General features: G+C 43.2%; 1 protein-coding gene across 2 annotated transcripts; it reads right to left on the minus strand.

The window, feature by feature from the left end:
- Window positions 1–711: 711 nt before the first annotated feature.
- LOC146553942 (TSC22 domain family protein 2-like) lies at window positions 712–22298 on the minus strand. 2 transcript variants are annotated; one of them, XM_085254524.1, is made up of 4 exons: window positions 19660–22298; window positions 9733–9807; window positions 2855–2906; window positions 712–2701 (listed from the first exon to the last, which is right to left on the minus strand). In XM_085254524.1, the coding sequence occupies exons 1-4, from the start codon at window positions 21519–21521 to the stop codon at window positions 2342–2344; spliced, it is 2349 nt and encodes a 782-aa protein (XP_085110650.1). In that variant the 5' UTR covers window positions 21522–22298; the 3' UTR covers window positions 712–2341. The 2 variants fall into 2 exon arrangements, with proteins under 2 accessions (XP_085110650.1, XP_085110651.1); XM_085254525.1 differs by lacking the exon at window positions 9733–9807.
- Window positions 22299–23070: the final 772 nt, after the last annotated feature.

Genomic DNA, 23070 nt, shown 5'->3' on the forward strand with positions numbered 1-23070 from the left:
AGACGTAGGCTGCAGGGGGATTCCCATGATGCATTGAGTTTTTCCTTTCCAGTCACCTTTATAACTCATGATGTGTTAACAGACCTCTCTGCATTGAATCATACCTGTTATTAATCTCTGTCTCTCTTCCACAGCATGTCTTTATCCTGTCTTCCTTCTCTCATCCCAACCGGTCGCAGCAGATGGCCCCGCCCCTCCCTGAGCCTGGTTCTGCCGGAGGTTTCTTCCTGTTAAAAGGGAGTTTTTCCTTCCCACTGTCGCCAAAGTGCTTTCTCATAGGGGGTCATATGATTGTTGGGTTTTTTCTGAATCTATTATTGTACGATCTACTGTAAAATAGAAAGCGCCTTGAGGCAACTGTTGTGATTTGGTGCTATATAAATAAAATTGAATTGAATAAAGGCCTGATTCACTCAGTCTCTGCTGAACAGCTGCTGTACAGATGTGTCTGCTACTAGAACTCTGTGTGGCATTTATCTGGGCTCTAATCTGTGCTGTTAACTTGCGATTTGTGAGGCTGGTGACCCAGATGAATGCATCCTCAGCAGCAGAGGTGATTCTTGGTCTTCCTCTCCTGGTAGGTCCTAGTGTGAGCCAGTTTCATCGTAGCGCTTGATGGTTTTTGTGACTGCACTTGGGGACACATTCAAAAGATTGTTTATTCATACAAACACAGAAACACTAAACTTTTGAACAAAAAGGTGAGACACGTTTGGAATCTGAATATTGCTTTTATTTAAATACATTAAAATTTTGCAATGTAACAAAACTATTGGCATATGAAATTCAAACACCATTTAAACGAACAAAACATGGCTCACTTCATTTTGCTGTGACTAGTGTTGGTAACACTAGGTTATTTTACTCCGCTCGCTGTTGCGCATCATTACCCCCCCACGTCCCCATTTACACTGTTCACAGACTATCTTACAATAAGAGTGCTGAATAAAAATGAGGTAAGAAAGTGGTTTGAAGATTACAGATCATGCAGAACATGCTGAACAGCAACAAAAATATTCTGTGAAGGAGGAAGTAACAAATGAGAACGAAGGGAAAAAAGGAAAAAAAAAAGAAAAGAAAAAGGTGTGTGTGCATTTCAAAATACATTTACACAGCTTTGGATCTTTGGTTACAAAGTACATGTTTTCACTACTGCCACCGTGCCCGTGCCCCCACCCACCTACCCCGTTTCAGGAAAACCAATGGAGAACTAAAATGTGAGTGAGTGAGGGGACGTGGCAATACTAATTCACCTTTGCCTATCAAATTTTCACCGGAGGCCTTAAGATTTGATATCGGTGGGTAAAAGTCCATCATGCTATACAAAAATATACACTCAAACTGGATCTGGACTGAGCTACGAACTGGCAGTTGCAGCCTTAAAAATCTGGGTTAGTGTTAAACATTTGTCAGAATTTTTCTCTGTTTGTCGGCATTTCACAAATATATAAAGCTGTTGTCTGGGATGTATGGCCAATCTGTTCAAACACTGGGGAAAAAAAGCAAGAGAGGAAACAAGTCGTTGGGCTCCTGTTAAATAGGTTTTGTTGTTTAAATTGTTCATTTATGAAAAATAGCAGCCCTGTAATAAATAAAAACACTTAACAGTAGAACTCAAAAGAGTGATGCAAGAGTTGGACTTAGTAACGGCAGCGGCGTGGCGCTCCGAGGAAGAAGGAGTAGGAGGAGGAGACAAATAAAAAAAACAAATAAAAAAAACAAACAAAAACAAAAAAAACCAAAAAAAAAAAAAACCACTCCCAGTTTTTTCTTTACAACATGAAACGGCAAGGCTAAAAATACCCCTCCCCTTCAATTATCTCATTTAAAAAAATAATCGCTCTCTTTTTGACAATCACTCCCCGTCTGTCCGGCAAACCCCTCGCTTTCCACAACAACAACTACTGGTTTCGGGTCAGGTCACAGGTTGGTTTGGCTCGGGCCCGGTCCAAGAAAAGACATCCTCTCTACAAGCCCAGCTGTTAACCAATCTGGGAATACAGCCAAAATGGAAAAAACAAAAGAACCAAAAAGACAAAACAAAAAACCCTCAACCTTCCCCAACTCTACTCTGAACACTTTGTCTCAGTCCGTCTGTTGCACTCTTGATGATTGCATTAACACTGGAAAGGCCCACAGTACAGATGCATACACGCACACATTCTAACACCAATTCACAGTCTTGCTTCCTCACTCGGACACACACACACACTCACACTCGCACAGAAGCACTGTACTCTTTGTGGTCAAGCTGGTGGCTAAGAAGTTCACATACACTAATTGTAATAAGTTGTAGAGAAGATGCTGTTCTGCTTTTCTTTTGTTGGTTTTTGATGCGCTTTCAAGCAGAGGTGACGTTGGGTTGCAGTTGTTGGCTGGGATCGAGCTGCGGCTGAGTCTGGAGCTGCTGGGGTTGGGGGTGGTGCTGAAGCTGGGGGTGCGACTGCGATGGAGGCTGAACTTGAAGCGGTGGCTGGGCTTGCTGCTGAGGCTGGCTGAGTCCTGGTTGGGAAGCCGCGGCGCCCGAGCTGCTGGTCGACTGGGTGGACAGCTGAGATAGCTGCTCGCTGTTGGCCAGAGATTTCAGCACGGCGTTCTCCCTCTCCAACACAGAGTTCCTCTCGTACAGCTCCTTGATCTGCTCCTTTAAGACCTCCACCTCTTCGCGCACTGCATACATCAGATGGCTTTTCACCAGGTCCTGAAGGAGAGCAGAGGGAAACATGAAGTGGGAACTAACCAGTGGTAGGAGCCATTGTCTTATTACATGTATACACTCTCTACATTGAACTCATTCCTAAGCTTTTCATTTAAAAGAGATGCATATATGATTAGTGGTAAAATGAATACTCACCATAGCCTGTTCAATTTTATTATCAATGGCAACAACATTGGTTCCAGAGGCACTGCAAAAAAAGAAAAGACAGATAAAGTACAGTTACACAAACAATCGCATCATGATTACTTTCTATATTTGACTTCTTCCTGCTTTTGTGTTCCCAAACACATCGGAAACATGGAAAATACTGACTTCTATTGAAATGGACAAAAATACTAATCCAACTTGAAATAAAGCAGAACCCCAGATAAAAAGCGAAACCAGATGACACATTGGTGGTCGACCAGTCAAACAAGGCGCCTCAGGCATCTAGGTCAGATCACACAAAAGCACCAGTCACCACTCTCACATCTACGCCTGGCCACCTACAGGAGAAATGACACGAGACCGGGCCCCGGCAACAAGCTCAAGTTTGTTTGAATGATGCATCCGTTTGTTTAACAGCCATGATGACTGGACCGTGCGGATAAATCTCCAAAGGCAGCTGCCAGCTAACCCCACCGCTGGAAACAAATATTCATGCACCCAGATTCACATCAATGTGTAGCTATGATTAAGCGCTATTTGGTCTGACTCCTGTAAATCTATTACAACGTGAAGACACAGCTACAACCACGCGGGGAGGAGGAGCGGCGCTCTTACGTGCGGCGTGTGCGGTAGGAGGGCAGCGGATCGCAGCTCGCGAGCCGGGTCGGGTCCCCAGGGCAGCCCGGTGGTTTGTAGGAAAACGTGCACGGCATGGCGCTGCTGGAGCTCCACCGGTAGCAGCGCACAGAAGGTCATCGGTGCCTACCGGAGGCGGTTTAGCTGGGCAACTGTGACCGCATTTAGAATAATGAAACACGAGCCGATGGGAGGAGAAGTGCGAGGAGCTGAAGGAGGTGGGGACACATGTCTGAAATTATTTCTGGCTCTGATGGCTTCATAGTGACTGATAAGTGCAGCGACTGTGCTCGGCAGGGCTACAAGTGCAAGTTAAATGGCCGAGGTGGAACGTGCTTTAAAATATAATTTTGATCCACTGCAAGCTATACTTGCTGATCAAACCAATTATCCCCCACTGTTACATCCAAATGTTACAGAGGCAGCTATAAGCAGGCATATGCTGTGTCTGCAGAATATGTGCAACAGCTGCACAATAACCCAGTTTTCCTCTGGGATTCACCTCCCCCATCCACATTTGTTCCATTAACTTTGTTTAATATCTTCCATCTTGCTCATGGGAGTAAACATATATACTGGTTTATTGAGAACATTCGAAATATCGCTGAATTATTTAACTGTGGATTGATTTACAGACATTACTATCACTGAAGTTATCCCGGTGATCAGTGATAAGAATAAGTAACCAAATAAGGAATTTATTTCTATTTCTTATATATTCAGTTAATGATGTTTAAAGTTTCTAATAATGAGGTGAGCTTTGTGCCATGTCAGAGGCATAAACAGGTCTGGCTGTTTGTGGGAGGGAACCAATCAAAGTTGGCCTCATCCTTAAGAGGAGCTGAAAATGGTGAAACTAAAACATGCAAACCTGCTCTAGCTGAGTCAAACAATATAAATACAGAAAGTAGAAATTAGCACTTTAAGAAATCAGTAAGATGTTATTACATACTTTCTCCACCAGGGGGACATGATGAGCTTAGCTGTCCAGCTGCATATCTTCTAACTCTGTACTTTGGTGAAAAATCTTATTATAGCAGTGTTTTCATTTTTAATTATCACTTAGTGTCTTAGTAAGATTCCTGATCTCATAAACAAACAAAAGGATCAGTTCAGCTGTAATAAGATGCAGATTTACACCTGCAACAAAAAGCTATGAAAAAAATCATTGCCACCACGCGGTACTAAGGTGCCTTCAAATACATGTAGACTCCTACTGTTGTTCTGTTCCTCTACATGTAACTAGTGTGGGTGTGAGAGGCCGGCAGAAAGACTCGGATGATCTTTATCAGCAGGCTGTACTGTGGAAGGAATGTTCCTCATACTCCTGCTGCTGGGAAACACCGTCACTCACACCCCTGTCCTCCACTCCTACCTCTGGTCACTGCCAGATATGATAATGTCAAACACCACTTCCAAGCCAGCATGTCACACAATGACGGGGGAAAAAAATAAATAAAAAAATGCAGATGTTATGAACAAGATGCACATGGTGCAATCATGGCTAGAGGCGCAGATCACGCCCATCACTTCACGAAATAAAATTCAGCACTCGCTCATTAACGTCTCTTTATGTCGTTCCCTCAGACATTATGTGACCCCCACCATGAGTGCTTATACAAGCAAAACACTTTAAACAAGGAAAATAACATCAGCTTCACCCAGTACCAAACGTGTCTTTAATTTAGACGTGGTGCCGCACTCAGGACCTCCTATAGCTTTCCTCCCTAACAGGAGTTTTCAATAGGCCTGTGCCTAGAGGAATCTCTCAGTCTATAAAATACTGAGCCTTAATGGACTCGCTGGGTTACACCCTTGTTGCTTCACCAGTGGTTTTCAGATAGTACAGCAAACAAAAACATGCTCTGCTAATAACAGGATCACACTCTGCAGCTGCACATGTATAAATACAGGCTTGTTTGAATCTGTTAGAGCCCAAAGTTTGCTTATACCCACGCATGAAGTTCTACTTTTGAGAAAGACGAACGGCAGGATTTCAATTGGACCAGCCAAAGACAAAATAAGAAGAGCCGATATAATCTCTTAAAAGAAAAGCAAGTCAAGTTGATAAAACTGATGTGAAAAAACTGTAAATGTGACGGGGATGAGACAGGAAAACGATGACAGATGTTCACAGCTAAGGCCAGACGCTTTGTGGATTATACAGGATACAGTAAATTTCCATATTTTCTGGATAAATCTACAGTTAGGGTGGAAACCTGGGTCCAACCCTCATGTGACAACTCACATGGCAGAACAATTGTTAATGGAGGGAGCCATATTGTGCAAATTCTATCAAAACTGCTGCAGATTAACTTCCAGCCTGGTTTCAGCTCTACTGTCATCCAAGGTTAAATGTGATACTCCTCTGTAGTGCCTTTAAATGACCTCATTGTAATTAAAGCAGGGGGGTATGAAGCATTTTCTCCTGGGGTTTCCTCCAGCTGGTTTCAGAGAGCTGGGTTGAGACTATTGTAATCAAATCAGAGAATAAAACGGCCGGGAAAACTCTAAAAAACCCCATGTGCACTGTCAGGGGAAACATGTGACAAGCCAGCAAACTGTAACTATGGAGACTGGAAAACAATAATACAATCAACCTTTATTAAGAGTCTGTCAGAACAAGTGGGTAAATATGATTCTATTAAGTCATGATGGTTTGGGCAGCTCCTCTCGACTATGACTGGACATACAGACTGAAGCAGGCATGTATAAAAACTAAACAAAAAAAAACAAAACACTCACAACAAGTCAAAACCATATTAGGAGACCATCTGGTATTCGAAGTAAAACTTCCAAGAACAACTGGCACTGAGGGAGGGAGGGAGGGGATTTTTGGTTTTTGGGAACTGCACCATCAGTAGTGTTTTGGAGCACTGGTACGAGCTCTGCTGATACACATGATCTTGTTTAAGTCTCTAGAGCTCCTGTGAAAGCCAAGAACTAGTCTGAGCGCCTGACTTTGAACCAAATCACGTTAAATGCTCGGCGGAGCCGCCTCCTCCGTTTTGACAGCATTACAAAGCGAGCACTGTACGACCGCTGATGTATGTGGGGTCAAATCCCGGAGGCCTAAAGGCTGGGCTCAGATGAGGGTCTGAACTTACTCTGCCGCTGATTATACAACCGATCGCTCCTATAAACTTCACCTTCTACACCAACAGGACTGAAGTTTATAAGCTCCCGGCAGAAGTTTGCAGCTTCCCTTACAGTGCTAGCTGTAAAACAGGAATGCCAATAAGAAGTCCATTAGCGCTAGAGAGGTTTACACTAGTACCAGGGCAAGTGGAGCGGCGGGCATGCATAAGTCATCTGCACATCAAATAGTTGTCATTCCTTCTCCCTGAAAGAACTGCTGCCATATTTAAGACCACTAAGTTTCCTTCAGCAACATTAGCAAAAAAAAAAGAAAAAAAAAAGAGACATGATGATACAAGTTTAGAGCTTGGGAGGTGAAGGCGAGGCTGATCATGTGCCCAAGGACAACAGGTGCACGGGACAATATTCTCGTGTCATGCCCCCAAGACGCCCCCAATTTAAAGGGGGAAATCTGTGTTCTCTTTCTAAGCAGCTTGGTACTGCAACCACACAAATATTTACTTTCATTTTTATCACAGACCTGTGAACTTCCACAGTTACATTAGACAGCTGTGTCTGTAGGAAGGCAGTCCGCCACAGAGAACAAAATGAGGAAGTGCTATAATTATAACCAAACAGCAAGCCTCAAAACTCGAGCGTGGCTTTGGTGTAATTATGAAGCAGCAGTATATATTTATTACCCAAGAAAGCTGACGGGCTTTATTTGACTTGGTGGTTAACGACATTTTTAAATGTGTTGATCGATTTTGGCAGCATGCAAAAATAAATGAACACATATTGGGTCATGAATGGATAATGATACCAGGAACTGTAAATATTCTGAACCAGGTCTGATATTTAAAAAAAAAAAAAAAAAAATTGACAGCTGACGAGACGTTTTCCTTTTTAAGACATCAAGTTTTTGTTGCTCTCTTTATCTGTAAATGTCGTTCTATTTGCTGATAACTCAACAAGGCTGATATTGTCAAATGTATCAGTGTGTTTACCCTAATATCTGTATAATACACCCACAGGTCTGACAGGGGTCAATAGGTGCCATGCCTTTAAGCTCTTCTAAAACAGATTCTTCTGGAAATATAAAAATATATTAAAGAAAAAAGTAAACAAAATGAAAAACCTGGCAGGAGACAGAGGCGACCCTACATGCGTTCTTCTGTTGGGAACATGTGACCCATGGAGATGATCAAATGGGTGAATTTCCTATACAACTGATGTAGATCTACTTTGAGGAGGTTTTTCAGGTTAAACAGGCCTCCACACAGGAAGCATTTCCACCATCGCCCTTACGACTGGTCAGTAGCTGACAAAAGGCTCTGGTTGGCTGGGTAACCCTCTACCACCCCCTCATATGTCAATCGCGGTCATTGGTAGTCACGTCAATCACTTGCCAAGAAGTTAAGAAGTTTACTCTGAACCCTCCTAAATTATGTTGCTGACTGTCTTTGGCCTGAGTGCTTCATATGTAAACGGCCCTTTAAAGTACAAAGCAGAGTTATGGTAGGGTTGCATATGTTAGGGAAGTATAGATGAGGTACAGTTCTCTGTAAACAAACATGAAACGGATGGTTTCACTTCTATACAAAAAGAAATGCAGGAATGATGCTATGATATAGCAGCCCATGTGGTCTTATTCCAGCGGATGGGTGTCATCTGGAACATCATTTCCAACACACGGGTGAAGAAAAAAAAAAAGACCTTCAGGATATTAATTTTTCACTTTCTCCGCCTTCATCTGGTCGCCTCACACATCATCCCAAACCAACCGTATAAAAGAGTCGGATCACGTGTCAAACGGCCATCGCCCAAATCTATCAAACAAAACTTTGGTTATCTTTGCATCCAAGGAAACAAAAGCAGTCCTTGATGGGACAATGTACCCACAACAACGGCGCTCCAAAAGAAGAAAGAGAAAAAAAAAAAAAAAAAAGAATGCATGGGGCGAAACATTTGTGCCATCTTACACTGCTGCTGCCTTCAGCCAAGAGTAGAAATCACGTGCACGCCACGCAGCATCACACTCTGGATAACACCACCACAACGCTGATCTATCTTTTCAAATTTAAATCAAAGCAGCTAAGGCGCCAAAAGGGCTGACATTACTGTATATGCACGCGCATGAAAGTGTGTGTGCGCGTACATGTGTGTGAGCGAGTAGTTCCTCAGCGGCTGGTTGTGTGTCAGCTGTATATTTCTCTAAAACAGTTTCATTTCCTGTCACTGAGATATGGTTTCATGTGCTTCTCTTTTCATTTTTGTAAATGGCATCAGAAAAATGTTCGCCCCTCCGATTGTCTCGCTACGCCATCTACTTACCTCGCTGTCATGTAGGAAATGAATCATTTCATGATGAATTTAAAATGTAACCGTGAATAAAAACCATTTGGCAGGAAAGAGTGCAGAAAGAGCGCACTAGAAACCTGGCTTTACTCAGGTTCATATTTAACTCCAGTGTTGCAGAGAGCATGCACACACTCTTCACGCCTCTTTTAGCCACTTTAAAGCTGAAACAACAAGTTTAAAGTATTTTCATTGGATTGTTTTCATACTGTATGCATGTTTAAACCATGAACATCAGCTTAAAAGTCCTATCAGTCTGCAGAACTGCTCTGATCGAGTTGTTTCATGTTCTTTGTTGTCACTTCACAATACTTAAACCAGAATGACATTTAGAAGTGTCAAGCGCTGTTAGATGTATTTGATGTTTGAGAGCACAATATTGCTCTTTAGCATTACAGAAGAAGGCTACAGTGTGGACATCTCCATTCCTGTGATCAACAACTGTGTACACTACCAGACTATCCTAGAGTTTGCACTACGAAACACAGTCAGCTGTTGGATTAATAGTGGCCGACTGAAAAATTTCAACGTTTAAGTGACACACACACACAATATATGACATCTTAAAAAGAGACTGCGTTAATTTGCTAGTGAGAAGCAGTGGGAAAAATAAATAAATAACAGAGCGAAGAGATGCCGGTTGAGAAATCTACTGGCTAATCCTGCCCTTGCAGCCAGGCTTCGTTTCCAAACTCAATCCATGCACGTGGAAAAAGCAAAGCTCGCTGCTACTGAACACTGCACACACAATGTTACACTCTTGCAGGCCTGCCCGGACCAATCCAGTACTGTACCTATCAATGTGCGCCTTTGAGTCTCTTAATCTGCTGCCAGACTGGAAGGCCTGGTAGAAAGCCTTGGAGGGATTCCTGTGTCAACCGCATTCAGGGAAGAGAGAAGAGACAGAGTGAAGAGCTGCGACAGTGAAAACAGACTCAAGTTTGACTCCTACAAATGCTTTCTCACACATCTTCAAAACTCTCTAGCAGTAAACATGACTAGAGTTAAGGCTCTTAGTCTTAATGGGAAGATTCAAAGAGAGTAAAGCAAAGGTCTGAGGTCTTCAATTAAACACAGGAAGTTATGTTCAAAGGTGGGGACAGCTTCAAACACATTAAGGACCTCCCTCCAGCTTTTAACCGTCAACATGCTGATCACTCAGTTGTACTCCCTGATTTCACCCTCAACTTGTACTCACACACACATGTAAATATCATTTGTCTTGGATATTTGAACGTCACTGCAGAATTGTGCATGTGCAGACAAGGGATGGTAAGAATATTTCATATATTTTAAACTCAAATGACTTGCGCAACTACTTCTAGTTCAAAAATATATATGCTTTTCCTTGATGATATATAACAAAGGTTTTGGAATAATTAGGAAAATTAGCATTTTTAAATAGCCTTTTTTAAATCGGGGCTTCATTTACGCAAGCAGAACAGACATCTGTATTTCTCAAAAAACCCTAAAATAACTAAATAAAACCGATTTTTGAGTAACAAGGTAGCAGACTATCCTTGCTTACATAATCATCTCCTGGAGACGATTCTGAGCCAATAAAAACCTGACAATGCAGTTTCTATTGCCAGAATGCACTCAAATGTTTTCTGCCAACTACCACTGACAAACAAAAACAGAAGAAACACATGACTACTTGCTACGCTGCAGATCAGAAATAAGGGAAGTGCAAAATGCTAAAACGTTAATTTAAATAAATATCTGTTAGTTGCTTAGCTTCTTCTCACATTATCTTTGAACATATATCCAGTGTAAAATTAACATGACACAATCTGCAACTGACACTGATAAATGTCCTTGCAGTTGCTAACAGGCCAGTATCTTTCCAAATGGAGGATATTGACAGACACCAAACGTTTGGCCAATTTATCTTTAGCAATGCAGCCGTAGGAGAGTAGATGTGACGGGAATGGTGAGCATCTTCCAAGAATGGCAGGGATTCCCAGTGAACAGAGTGGTATTTATGCCTAATGACACTAGAAAGCAGTTTTCAAATTCTGCTGGTGGGAAGACCTTTAAAAAAAATGTTTTTAAGAACCTTAGAAAAAAACAAAAAAACAACAACAAATTTTATAGACACACAAATACACGAGCACAACTGCTTTATTGCTGGGCTGATGTTATCTGTATCTGCATTTACAATGGCCAATAAATGAACATTTAAAAAGCAAAAAAAGAGATGCGAGAAACACCCTTCAATCATGCCAGGCGTATGGATACTGCACAGACAGCCCACCAGGGGGCACTCTACAAATTTCCTCATGTCAAGACGTGTTTGAAATGCCACAAAAACGACTGTAACTGAGCAGAGGTGGGCAATTTTTAGAAGAACCTGTTAACAGTTTGTGTCTTTAAATAAATAAATAAATAAATAAATAAATGAATAAATAAATAATCGGCTGATATGACAGAATATTGATTTTTTTTTTTACATGATCAAATATTGGTATTGATGAGGATGAAGCTGGATCTTTTTCCTGATCAATTCCTGGTTAATTTGAGTCAAATACAATCACATTACTCAATTTCACTCTACCCCCCATATTCCTGGTAACTAGCTACAAGTACACTGTGTTCTAACAACACATGCATGAGGGGAAGGCAAAGGAAATCCCCGTCCCGTACCCCCCCCCCCCCCCAAACACACAGACACACAGATATACTTCATTCACTCTCAGTCTGTGCATTTTAAGACTGCTTCTTTCTCACATTCACACGAACACAAATGCGCACTGACTGCACGTGCACACACACGCACAGTAAAGTGTAGATTTACAGCATGCGTGTGGATATTATAGCAGCCAAGGCTCTTTTCCTAGAAATTTCTGGCACAAACTGCCTTTGTCACATTACCTCATGACTTAACACTCTCACTAGCTCTGGCTCTGCTTAATATTACTTTGTGGCCTGCAAATCTCTGTACACACACACCCACACACGTGTGCCAGGCACGCCTCCACAGGAAAACCTCAGTTTTTCAAGGCTAAAGCTCTGCACAAGTCCTATATCGACTGAAATCAACAAGGTCAGATGACTTGGAGTTGGGTAGCCTCTTGATGAATGAGGTAAGAACCAGAAGAGTCATCATTCTCTGTCTTCAAGTAGCAAACTCTCGACTCTCAAAGGCTGTCTTTGTCAGTCTAAAAGGCAACATGTCAATATCCCTTTATGAAAGCTGCTCTTTGTAAACCAGACAGTCACCGTGTTCAGCAGCTGAGAACATGCGGCCTCCTCCATAAACCCCAAAATCCAGAGTGTGTGTGTGTGTATATGTGTGTGTCATACAAAAGGAGGGAACACATAACCCAACAGATGTGCACACACAATGAGAAACCCCCCCCCCCCCTCTTTTTTAACCACTCTCTGAGATCCCACAAGGTTACCTGATTGAAAAAAAGAAGGTTGCACATGCTCAGGCTTTGCTCGAGACGACCCTAAAGCTAATGTATGACCAGGCAGCAGAAAATAATCTGAAAATAACTCCTGGATGCATTTTTGCTGGTTGATGTCACACATTAAGCTGGGGAATGACACGTGCATTCTTTATTTATTTATTTATTTTTATCTCTCCCCCCCCCCTTGTTTCTGCAAACCAGTGGTTTGCAGGTTTAGGTCACGGTGTTGAACCTCTTAATAACCTTGCTAAGTAGCTGAGCATGTGAAAAACCCACAACAGCCTTAAGTGATGAAGCAAAGGGGGAGCGGGGTAGGAAGCTTGAGTTGGAGAGCGAGAGCATGCAGAAGTGCAGGAGGAGAAAATATCAAAGAGCAAAAGTGTGAGAGGGAAACACGAAGACTACAAAAAGGTGTCAACCTAGATATTTTCCTCTCCAGTCAAGGTGTTGCAGAGGCGGCATGGTTCACTCAAGGTCCCCCTCACAGCAGAAGCACCGAAACTTCAAACCGGGGCCAAATGAGCTACAGAGTTTTACAAAGGTGGGGAAGTTTGCTCTTCTGTTTGCAGTGCAAATCATCCCCTTTCTACCCTCCATCAAAAACATGGCCATTGGATGGATAGAGAGTGTTTGAGTTTATAAAAAGGGGGCTGAGGGATCACTAACAAACTGGTAGTGTTGGTACTAACTGGACAGGTAGAGTAATCTGGAGGCAAGTTGTGCACAAAGAAGAGGGAGAGGCTATAAGGGGCTGTTGAAAGCTCTCATTGTTGGTGCACATGAGGAATCAGGTTTTCAGAAAAATCCATATATCTGCCACACAGCACAAGTAGGTCAAAACTATTTAGATTTCAGTGGCCTCGTGAGATTTCTTTCAGCAGGTTTTAGGTTGTAGTCAAGGGAGATGGAGAGCAAGAAGGACCCAGAGCAACTGCACGATTACAGCAGAGCTACCAGAGGAGACTGGAAACCTGGATTTTAGCGTTCAAACTAATTTATAACCTCATGTTTAGCATAGCAAAACTAGGTAGTTGCATTTTTTTGATCTTGTCGCTCCTTTTAGGGCACTCCCCAAGAGTAACCGAACACTTTTAAATCTGCTTTTATCAAGCTACTTTTAGAGATGCGAGGAAATAGCACATTAAAAAATAAAACAACTTTTAGTTCCAGAGTCTAGTTCCTGGTATTAGATGGAGCCTTAGGAGTATCTAAACATATCCCACATGCGTAGATCTTAAAGTGGATTGTATCCAGTTTCTGAACCACTTATTCAGCTTGGGTTTGAGAGGCGGGGTACAGCCTGGACAGGTTGCCAATCATAGAGAGAGACAAGCTTACACACACTTTAGAATCACCAATTAACCCAACAAGTATGGTTTCCTTCCACAGCCGAGAGACAGAGCACCCAGAGGAAGCCCATGCAGGCACAGGAAAACATGAAAACTAAATTGCATGTAGTGGAAAATAACTGACAGCAGCAGTGAATAGATATATGTGTAGATTAAAAGACTTGGGCTAAAAGAAGCTGGTATTTAATTGACCAAAGAACAAAACTGCTTAAAGACTTTTTCAATTATTGTGTCACTTGTTAATGTTTTGCTTTCCACAAGCAAGATAAAAAGAACACTGTGAGCTAAGCTTATCTATAACACAGTACAGCACATCCCCAGTTAAACACCGGACCAACTTGGTGAAGCTGTTCTGCTTGTGAGAAAAATGAAGAGCTTCAGGTGGGATGCAAATTAAAAACTGAGTCCAAAATACACAACCCCTCCAATCTTATCAGTTCTTTTTAATCCGTACATGCCTGCTTCTCTAATGGCTGCACACATAAAACTGACATTTTGCACGCCCGAGTCACATGCTAGTTTTCTTTCTACACCGGTGAGACTGACATAAGAAGACCGTTGCATTATTTCAGATAATCCCACTGGTCTCAAAGAAAAAAAGAAACAAAAACACAACCTGTCAACATGGATTCTGAGCCTCTACACCTGGGGTGGAGGGTTGATGACTGCAGCAAAGCCTACAGACATACTGACTAATAGTGCCGGTCAAACTAGAACAATACACCCTTCTTTTATAAAAATAACTCAAAGGCTGAGATTAGGCTGGGGTCATAGAGGAAGAACAACTTGACTAGTGCACACAGAAACACACACCTAAAGTTGAGGCTCCATTTCAATATTTACAGCCAGAAAAAGAGAGTATTACATTGCTGTTAAATGCAAATAAAGATACTTGTAGATCTACTGCTCGCTGCTGTGCAGCTCAAAGGGTATTACAGCCGAAAGGCAGATTAAAAACTTTCATTCCAATCAAAGCCACTTTTTTTTTTTTAAGTGTTGACTTGTACCTCAGTGAAGCACTGTGGATAAAATGTACCCACCAAATGTCATATGATATGACGCAAGGAAGCAGGGAGTCAGCTAAGGAATATTAAATGAATAGAAGGTGGAGAGCAGTGTGAGCGACTGTGACTGAAAACAGGATACAGCAGTTAGAGGAGAGGTCAGCGATGGGAGGGAAAGACCCTGTGGTACATGCTGTCTCTGTGTCACACTCGCTCTCACACACAGAGCTACCACTTCCACTATGACTAAAAATGAATAAGCAGTTCTTATCCACGTCCACCCCCAGCATGGATACTTGTGCACACATACGCAAGCGCTCATGGAGTCCAGCCATCCCCTTAAAGACACACCTCTTATCCACCCACACGAGCACAGTCTCTCAATTCACTGTGGCAGTAACTATATCGCAAACCTGGACTCCCCTCCTCTCTCCTACCTCCTAAGGAGTCTGATCTTACATAAGCTCCCGTTATGTGAGGACAATAAACCATGCCCCCCCAGCATGAGGCTCAATTACATACAGACTTCAGTTGCAATACATTTATGATGAGTTTGCAAAATAGCAGCCATCCCCCCCTCTGTGAGTACGGCAAAGACATTATGGCAATCCAGAAATGTTGTTTTATGCCTTCGGTTGTTGAAGCCATCTGGGAAACATTAAGCTGAGAAAACCATATTCTAAAAATGAGAACAGCATCTTCAGTCTCGAGTATATATAGCCATTGTTTTATTTTAATTACTTGTGAGCAAAACTAAATGGGGGAAGGAAGCTATGGACAAATGTAAGAGTCTTTCCAGTTTCTGCACTATGAAGTCTATAACCCTTTAAAAGATGCAATAAATACTATGTAATGCATGTTTTATTGGGAGGTGTTATTAAGACACTTGATATTAACACTCAGCATAAGAAAGAAAGCTGCCATTACTAATAAAACCTTTAATGAACTGCATGCATAAAAATCATACATACAAAAGACCCTGAACTTTTGTATACATGTTACACATATCTAGTACAAATGGATATATTAGGATGGCTAAGGCCCCAATCAAACCGATCAACAATCAGTGGTAACTACAGGTCAGGAAAGACGTGTAGTCCCTGATTATAGTCACAGTGAAACTGACTGCTAAGCCCCAGTCATGCTGACCTAGAGGTCAATCAGTGCCCCCTGGTAACCACCTGTACCTAAACGAACGTGTGTACTCCATGACCAGTTGGTGAATAGTTGCTGTCAATCCCCAGTGTGACATTAGTCACAAAGAAGTATACGTTACTATACTGAAAACCACCTTGTGAATGTCTTAGTCTTGTTTTGCTCTTCTTTCCCCTAACCCTCAACTGGTTGGGCTGGATGGCTTCCCCTGCTCGAGCCTGGTTTCGCCAGAGATTTCTTCCTGTTTCAAAGGGAAATTTTCCTTCCCACTAGGGCTGTTCGATATAACGATATATATCGGATGGCGATATAAAAACGTCTATCGTTTCATTTTACACTATCGTTTGTTTCGTGGTGTCGCAAAATAAACTGTTTACGGCAATATTTTTTCATCGTTTTGATGCTCACTGTAGTGGCTATATTAATTTCTTAAAGTTCTCTCTTTCTCTTATATTTAATATAACCACACTATTGAAGGACAAGCGCCTGTTTTTATGCGTTGTGGTTAGCAACAACGACGGTAACGCCATCGCGTGTCCGCTTGTTTATGTTCCACATAAACCTTTCACAATAAAGCACAAGATCCTGTTGAGACTTTTCAAAATAAACTGAATCACGTGAAAGAGCAGATTATTTACAGATGAGAAGTAAAAAAAAAAAAGAGCCGTCAGGTGCTAAAAAACAAACCTTAGACTCAAACGTTAGAACAGGCTTTTCCCCGCAGCACGCTGTGTAATAAATACTCACAAAGAAAACGTCGGCCGTTACAACTTATGTCTAAAAATGTCGAGTTTCATGCATCGGTTAAAACACTCGACTCCAGCTACATGACGCGCAGCTGGAAACACTTCCCGCAAGTCGAGCTGCCCGAGATTCACAGAATTTACAGAAAATGTTACATTTTAGTGATTTATATCGTTATCAGGACGATAGAATTCTTATATCGGGATATGAGATTTTGTTCATATCGCACAGCCCTACTTCCCACTTTCGGCAAGTGCTAACAGGGGGTCGTCTGATTGTTGGGTTTTTGTAATATTGTAGGATCTTACTAAATAAAGTGCATTGCAGAAGCGATTGATGTGAATTGGCACTGTAACTGGACAGTTACACCCTGCCTTTTGTTGAAATGAATGACTTATTCCATAGTGGCCTTATCATTTCTGAGCTACCATTAGCTAGCGCTGCTCACTGTTACTGCTGGGAGAGGAAGAGAAAGCACTGAGGATAGGCACTAGGGAGTGAGTTTTGTGCAAAAATCTGTCCAAAATACCTCATACAGCAGGCACTCCACGGGGTGAGTCAACCAAGAGAGTCGGGAAAGGTCTCACTTTTTTCACACTTATGCTACAGTCTGTTTATTTGGCAATAAAAAGCCTAATTTGTGTCTACAGAAAAAAAGAGAAAGTTTAATGAGGATGAATTTTCTTGTTGTTTGACACATGAGTATGGAGAGAAACAAACAGTGCAGTAGAAATGTAGAAATTAAGAATGGAAACATGTTGTTTGTTTTTTTTTAAAGCTACGGGAGGGAGGTGTGCCAGGCATAGCTAAAATGCCTACTAAAGAGAGGCACAGCAGGTTTCAGTACGCAACTTCTTCCTCCTCTTCTGTGCTTAACTCAGTTGCTGCAGTAAAGGAATGTCATTCAACACTTCATCTGTACGTGAGCAACTGTGATGCCTCTTCTGTCAGTCAGAGGGGCAGACAGCATGCCGACCACACCAACAGAGAGCAGTACGCTAGCCGGTGTTTTGAATGACTTACAGATGAGTGTGAACCCTTACTATGAAACATGTATGTTTGCTCCTGTCCAAAGGCTCTAAACAGAACAGGGTAATTTAGCCTAAACTTGCATTGCAAAAGAAAGGGGCCATTGCGTGACAACGCACAGTTGGTTGACACGCCCCTTTGTGAGGTCTCTTATCGGCAAAACAGGGGCACAGTGGAAAAACTACTGCTCAGTGTCTGATAGTGCTTGGCTGTCGTAAGAGACCCCCGCTCTTATCACCCCGGGAGCTCGGTCTTCTCACAAGCAAACTATAGGTGCTCCAAAAATCTAGCGCCTGAAGAGAGTGACATTATCACAGACATTAATAACCTTTGAAATGTCACCTGATATTAAAAAAGTGCACTCAAAATAACTGGCTTGTGGTCATTACAACTTAAACAGATCAAGTGAAGAGCTGAATATAAACCTGCGAAGCTCATCTCCCTCTCATGGTGCGAAAGACTTTCAGGATGGACACATACTGCAGAGATACTGCGTGAAACTGATAAAACAAAGCTTAAGTTGTATGATTTGGCTTGCTGGTTGGACATGCTTATATGAGTCAAAAGCTGACATGTATTTCTCATAGTGGCAGCTAAAGTGTTTGGAAGGCTTTTTGAGTCCAATTGCAATCATTTGCATCAAGAAAATAAATTGTTCTCGATGTCATGAGTGATATCTGTGCAAATGTATTTATGTTATTGTGTGACACAGACTCATCAGTATCTAGTAAGATAATCTCCGATGTCCATTTAGAAATAACATCCATAAATAATTCAAAAATGATTTATAAGTGCCAAAATGTAAACAAATAAAGGATTTTTAAAAAATAAAACAAAATAAAAGCCAGTCACAGAAATGACAGAAGTCATTGAAGCACTTTAAACTTCCTTGAAGTGCACATTACAAACTGACACTTCAACATACAGCTCGAGAGGAAGAAAGAAAGTAGTGCCAGTGCTCTGCAGGCTGCGTATCCTGTCTGGTCTACATTCTGGTACATCTCTAAGACTGTAAATGGAAACCACTGAGAGATTTCAGGCTTTAAATCATTTCCGCTCATGTGTGCCATCTACTACTGAGAGAAAGATCATTTCTGGAAGAGATGCAAACTTCACATACTCCTATTTTTTAGTTCACAAATCAAATCATGCGCAATTGTGATATCTTTTGTAGATGACATTTGCTTACAAAGAGACTCCTTATGTGACACCACATCACAAATTTAACAATGTAAATGCCCAAAACTTCTCTAAACATTTTTAGTGAGCAGTACCTGGTGGGGCTAACTGTAGCAATGCCCCCCCAAAATACATTTAAAAAATAAAATACTCTTCATTATGTTTGTATCAGAACGGATTTTCTAAAACAGGACCTGACTTAATAAAATCTGCTGTACATGTGCAGTGCAGCCTCAGTTAGCCTGGCTAACTGAACACTGAACTAACCTTACACATAGTAGCAACCAGCAAAACATCTGTGAGGTTTGCAGCCAAGGCCATCACCTCACACACTGTCCTAGAGGGTGATAGCTGGAGTAAAAGCTGGAGACTCACACGTACACACACACCCTTACACACAAGGAGTCACAGAGTCACTGTGATACAGGAGCCATGTGTATTTAACAAGTTGTTTCTTGTGCTGGGGAAGTGTGCTACACTCCACTGACTGCTTTAGGCCCCAATATTAAAACAGCAAACATATTTCCTTCCTGTGTGCCACTACTCTCTTCCTCGTCATACTCCCCTTCCTCAATACCTCCCTGAAACTACGGGGAAAACCCTGTCCGTATTAACAAGCACACAGTGCTGCTGTTTGTTACGGCTTTTCATCTTTCTGCAAATGGCTAAACGTGTGACAAACTTCTCCCCTGCTGTGGACTAAATTAAGCATGTTTAGTCCTCGCATGGTCATTGTGATTTTTTGAGCGGTGTTCATTACGGGTAGTTTTAGAGAGGATCAGCAGTGATGATGTGAAGCTTAACAGGGATAGGGATATTAATATAAAGACTTGGAAATATATTACCTGTCCTCCTCCCCGTCGACAGGTATGTGGATTGCAAATATGCTGTTGACAGTCGGAGTGGTGAGCTGCAGGCTCTCAGGCATGAAGGGCTTAGCTGGTTCCTTCACAGAGACAACTGGAGACTGTATGTTGATGATTCCATCTGACTTCCTCCCACCACCAGCTTCCACCTGACCAAATGCAGTCACTGGGAGGCCCTGTGGCCCCAAAGCCCCTGCAGTGTTGCTGTGGGCTATCTGACCTGGAGGCAAACTCGGGGTTGTCACATTTGGCTTTGCTGCACTGGAGGCAATGGGCACAACAGTGGGCACAGTGGGGGGCACACTGGAACTCACTGCAATGGCAGGCACGTTTTGTACACCAGAGGATGGAGGGTGGCCGTGGGGTTGAGGCTGTCCAGCGGTGGCATAAAGATTCACAGTCTGCTGCTTCAGAGCAGATCCACCAACCAATACGGGGCCTCCAGCAGCTCCCATCCCTACAGTCTGCTGCTGCAAGACAGTTGGAGCTGGCTGTCCAGCAGGTAGAAGTACTCCTCCTACTGCTGCTCCAAGAACATCTACAGCCTGACTTGGCGCAGATGCCCCTCCAGAGGCTGTAGGCATCACCGAAGTGGGTCCTTGTCCCTGGCTGGACACTGGGTGGGGCTGGCCTGAGGCAAGCCCTGGTGGCAGGGGTGCAGAGTGGTGCTGCTGATAGTACTCTGCCTGGTTCTGCATCAGTCCAGGTGATTGGCCGGCCAGGTGCTGGCCCACAGGAAGCTGTTGTTGCTGCTGCTGCTGCTGCTGTTGAGGAGGGTAAGGACTTGGTTGGACAGAGAGAGGCATGATGGGAGACTTCTGTATGAGGACACCGGATTGAGGTGGGCCGTTTTGCTCGACAGGCAGCAGGTTCTGTGGAACAAGAGGCTGCAGACCTGCCACTGCTGGCTGAGCCGGAACAGCCGTAGGCCTGGAGAAAGAACTGTGCGTGACCGACCCACTCACACCTTGTTGGCGGGCGCTGTAGTTTTGATGGTGGATTTGCTGCTGCGGTGGCTGCGCCTCCACCGAGTGCACACGACTAGAAGAGAGAGAAGAGTCCGCCATGGAGCCCAAGCCATGACTCGAGGGCGTTGTTGAGGTTGCGGCAGATCCTCCTGTAAGCCCGAGCCCACTGTCTCTGTCTGCAGCAGGGTCCAGTGCTGTGTTGGCATGTCTCATGCTATCCACAGTCCGACCAACAACAGAGCTCTCAGAGTCCTTCTCATAAAACTCCGTGCACGTCCACCTGCCTCGCCGAAACGGTTCTCCAGTACCATGATCAAGTTTAATGACCCTGAACCGCGAGGAGCAACTCACCGTGGAGGTGGCAGGAGGTGGAGCTGAACTGGGCACTGCAGCAGGTTGGGATGTGTTCACTGACGCACTCGCTGGCCCAGCGCTGGCTGCAGAAGCAGGCTGCTGCTGCTGCACTGGCCCAGCCTGAGTGATAAGGGGTAAACCAGCCCCAGCGCCAATCCCCGGTGCTTGCTGACCACCTTGACTCGAACCAGACACTCCCACTTTTCTGAAATCCCCAGAGGGGTTGCTTGACAGCGCTGACAGCTGACTGGCATGAGGTACGCTTGATGGTGGCATCACTCCGACCGCCTCTGGCTCCACAACATTATTCAGAGCTTCTTCGGATGAACTTATGTCACACGCAGGCTCATAATCAGCCCGTGGCATGTCGTAGATTTCCGACGACACGTCCTCAGTCCGTGACTCGTCTGGATCGTCCAGACTCTCCGTGTCGTCGGCGGCACCTACAGCCGCCACCTGGGCCTGAGTCACACTTGTGATCTGAAAGCAGCTCTTTTTCTTGGCCGGCATTTTCGACATATTGACAGCCTGAATCCAAGTCCCGTATGGCTATGTTTATCCTCAGTCAAAAAGGGGCGAGCTGGCTGCAGCTTTTAAAAGCTTAGAGCATAATAAGCAGCAGACCTGGAGCTAGTTTTCTTTTTAGCCTACCTAACTGTAATCAAGATGTATCTGCGCCATCCTCTTCCTCTCTCGGACTCCTGTTGCGTTTCAAGAGCTCATAACGCAATGCCACACTTCGTGTCGTCTTGTCCAGCAGCAGGGCTTCAGACACGATTACCAACAGCCCGTGCGGTGACCGATCCGCGGCTTTCGGCCCGCTAATGTCCCGGTTGTCCAGTTGTCGAGCGGCCGTTGTCGCAGAGTGGGCTGCCCAGCTGTAGGGGCTACTTTAAGCTGAGGAGGGCCCGTAGCCCTCCACTCACTGAGCTAGCTAACAATTCAAGCCAACTGGCTGCTGCACACTCCCCCTACGTCGGAACAAGTATGTGAGACATCCTTCTGAAAGCGGCGCTGCGTAGCCTCTCGCTTCACCAGCTCAAAGTCATTCGTTGTCGACACTCACTCCGTCGCTGACTACGGTTGAGGGAGAAAGGGGCTCTTAAATATGACGCGTTAATAAAAAAAACCCAAATGATATTCTAAACAGCGTCTACAGTTGCCTCCCTCACTCAGTCACTCCTGACAAGATGGCTATGTTGTGTGCGACCGCGCTGCATCGTGGGTAGGTAGTGAGCGCAAAAGACGTTTACGTACCAGGCTTTTGAGAATCCATCCTAATGATGCCTTCATGGGCCTTCGGAAAAAAACAAAAACAAATACGTTCACAACTGCACGCACAGAAAGAGTAAAAAGAAATGTTTTAGACATTTGTTTTTAGACTACTCATTAGAGTAGCACTACCCTGAAATTGTTGTCGGGGTAGTGCTACTCTAATGACTATTTAACCTTTTATATTCTATTTGTCACTATTCAGACAACGGATCTATTTGACCGATTACTTTGGACTTTGGAAAACTGTGAAACGTAATTAGCTCATAATTTCCTCATTATCAGTCTAGCTGATTATGCGATTAGTCAGATTTATATAAATCACAATAGATGGATGTCTTGATAAAACACTCCCAAACACTCTTGCTTGTTTGCTACCGCCTGCCCCTCAGAGCAAAATACTCTTTTCTTATCACTGTAAAGTTTATTTCTTTCTTTTTTTTTTAGTTACACCTTGCCTTAATTAGCTGTTACTGGGCTATTATATCAGGTAGCATGAGGTATAAAATGCCTTATTTGATGATCAGCTGCAATAACAAACTAAATCCACCCAGTATTCTGTTTAAATGTGTTATGGAGCAATACGACAAAATATGCATACTTGTAACATATATGAGCAAATAAAAAAAATAGAAACTATCTAATTAAGAATTAACCAGAATGCTTCCTGTTTCAATTTTACAGGAACTTTACAGGATATCTCTCAAAAGCACCGAAAGGAAAAAGACGTGCTCTGAAACCAGCGAAACATGTTTTTTCTCACAGACCACGAGGCTTCCCAAATCATAGAGAACAC

This window comes from Mchenga conophoros, linkage group LG18 (genome assembly GCF_057382185.1).
Source record: "Mchenga conophoros isolate Kocher_MC1m ecotype Shallow Benthic linkage group LG18, M_conophoros_male_GT1.1, whole genome shotgun sequence".
Lineage (NCBI taxonomy): Eukaryota > Metazoa > Chordata > Actinopteri > Cichliformes > Cichlidae > Mchenga > Mchenga conophoros.

Bases quoted from the DNA above. Each gene is read 5' to 3' on its own strand.
- LOC146553942 (XM_085254524.1), bottom strand. From the start codon at position 21,521: ATGTCGAAAATGCCGGCCAAGAAAAAGAGCTGCTTTCAGATCACAAGT. The intron at 9,808-19,659 runs GTAATATATTTC...CGGTTGACACAG, and splicing joins GTCGACGGGGAGGAGGACAG to GAATCCCTCCAAGGCTTTCT. The intron at 2,702-2,854 runs GTGAGTATTCAT...GCTCTCCTTCAG, and splicing joins ATAAAATTGAACAGGCTATG to GACCTGGTGAAAAGCCATCT.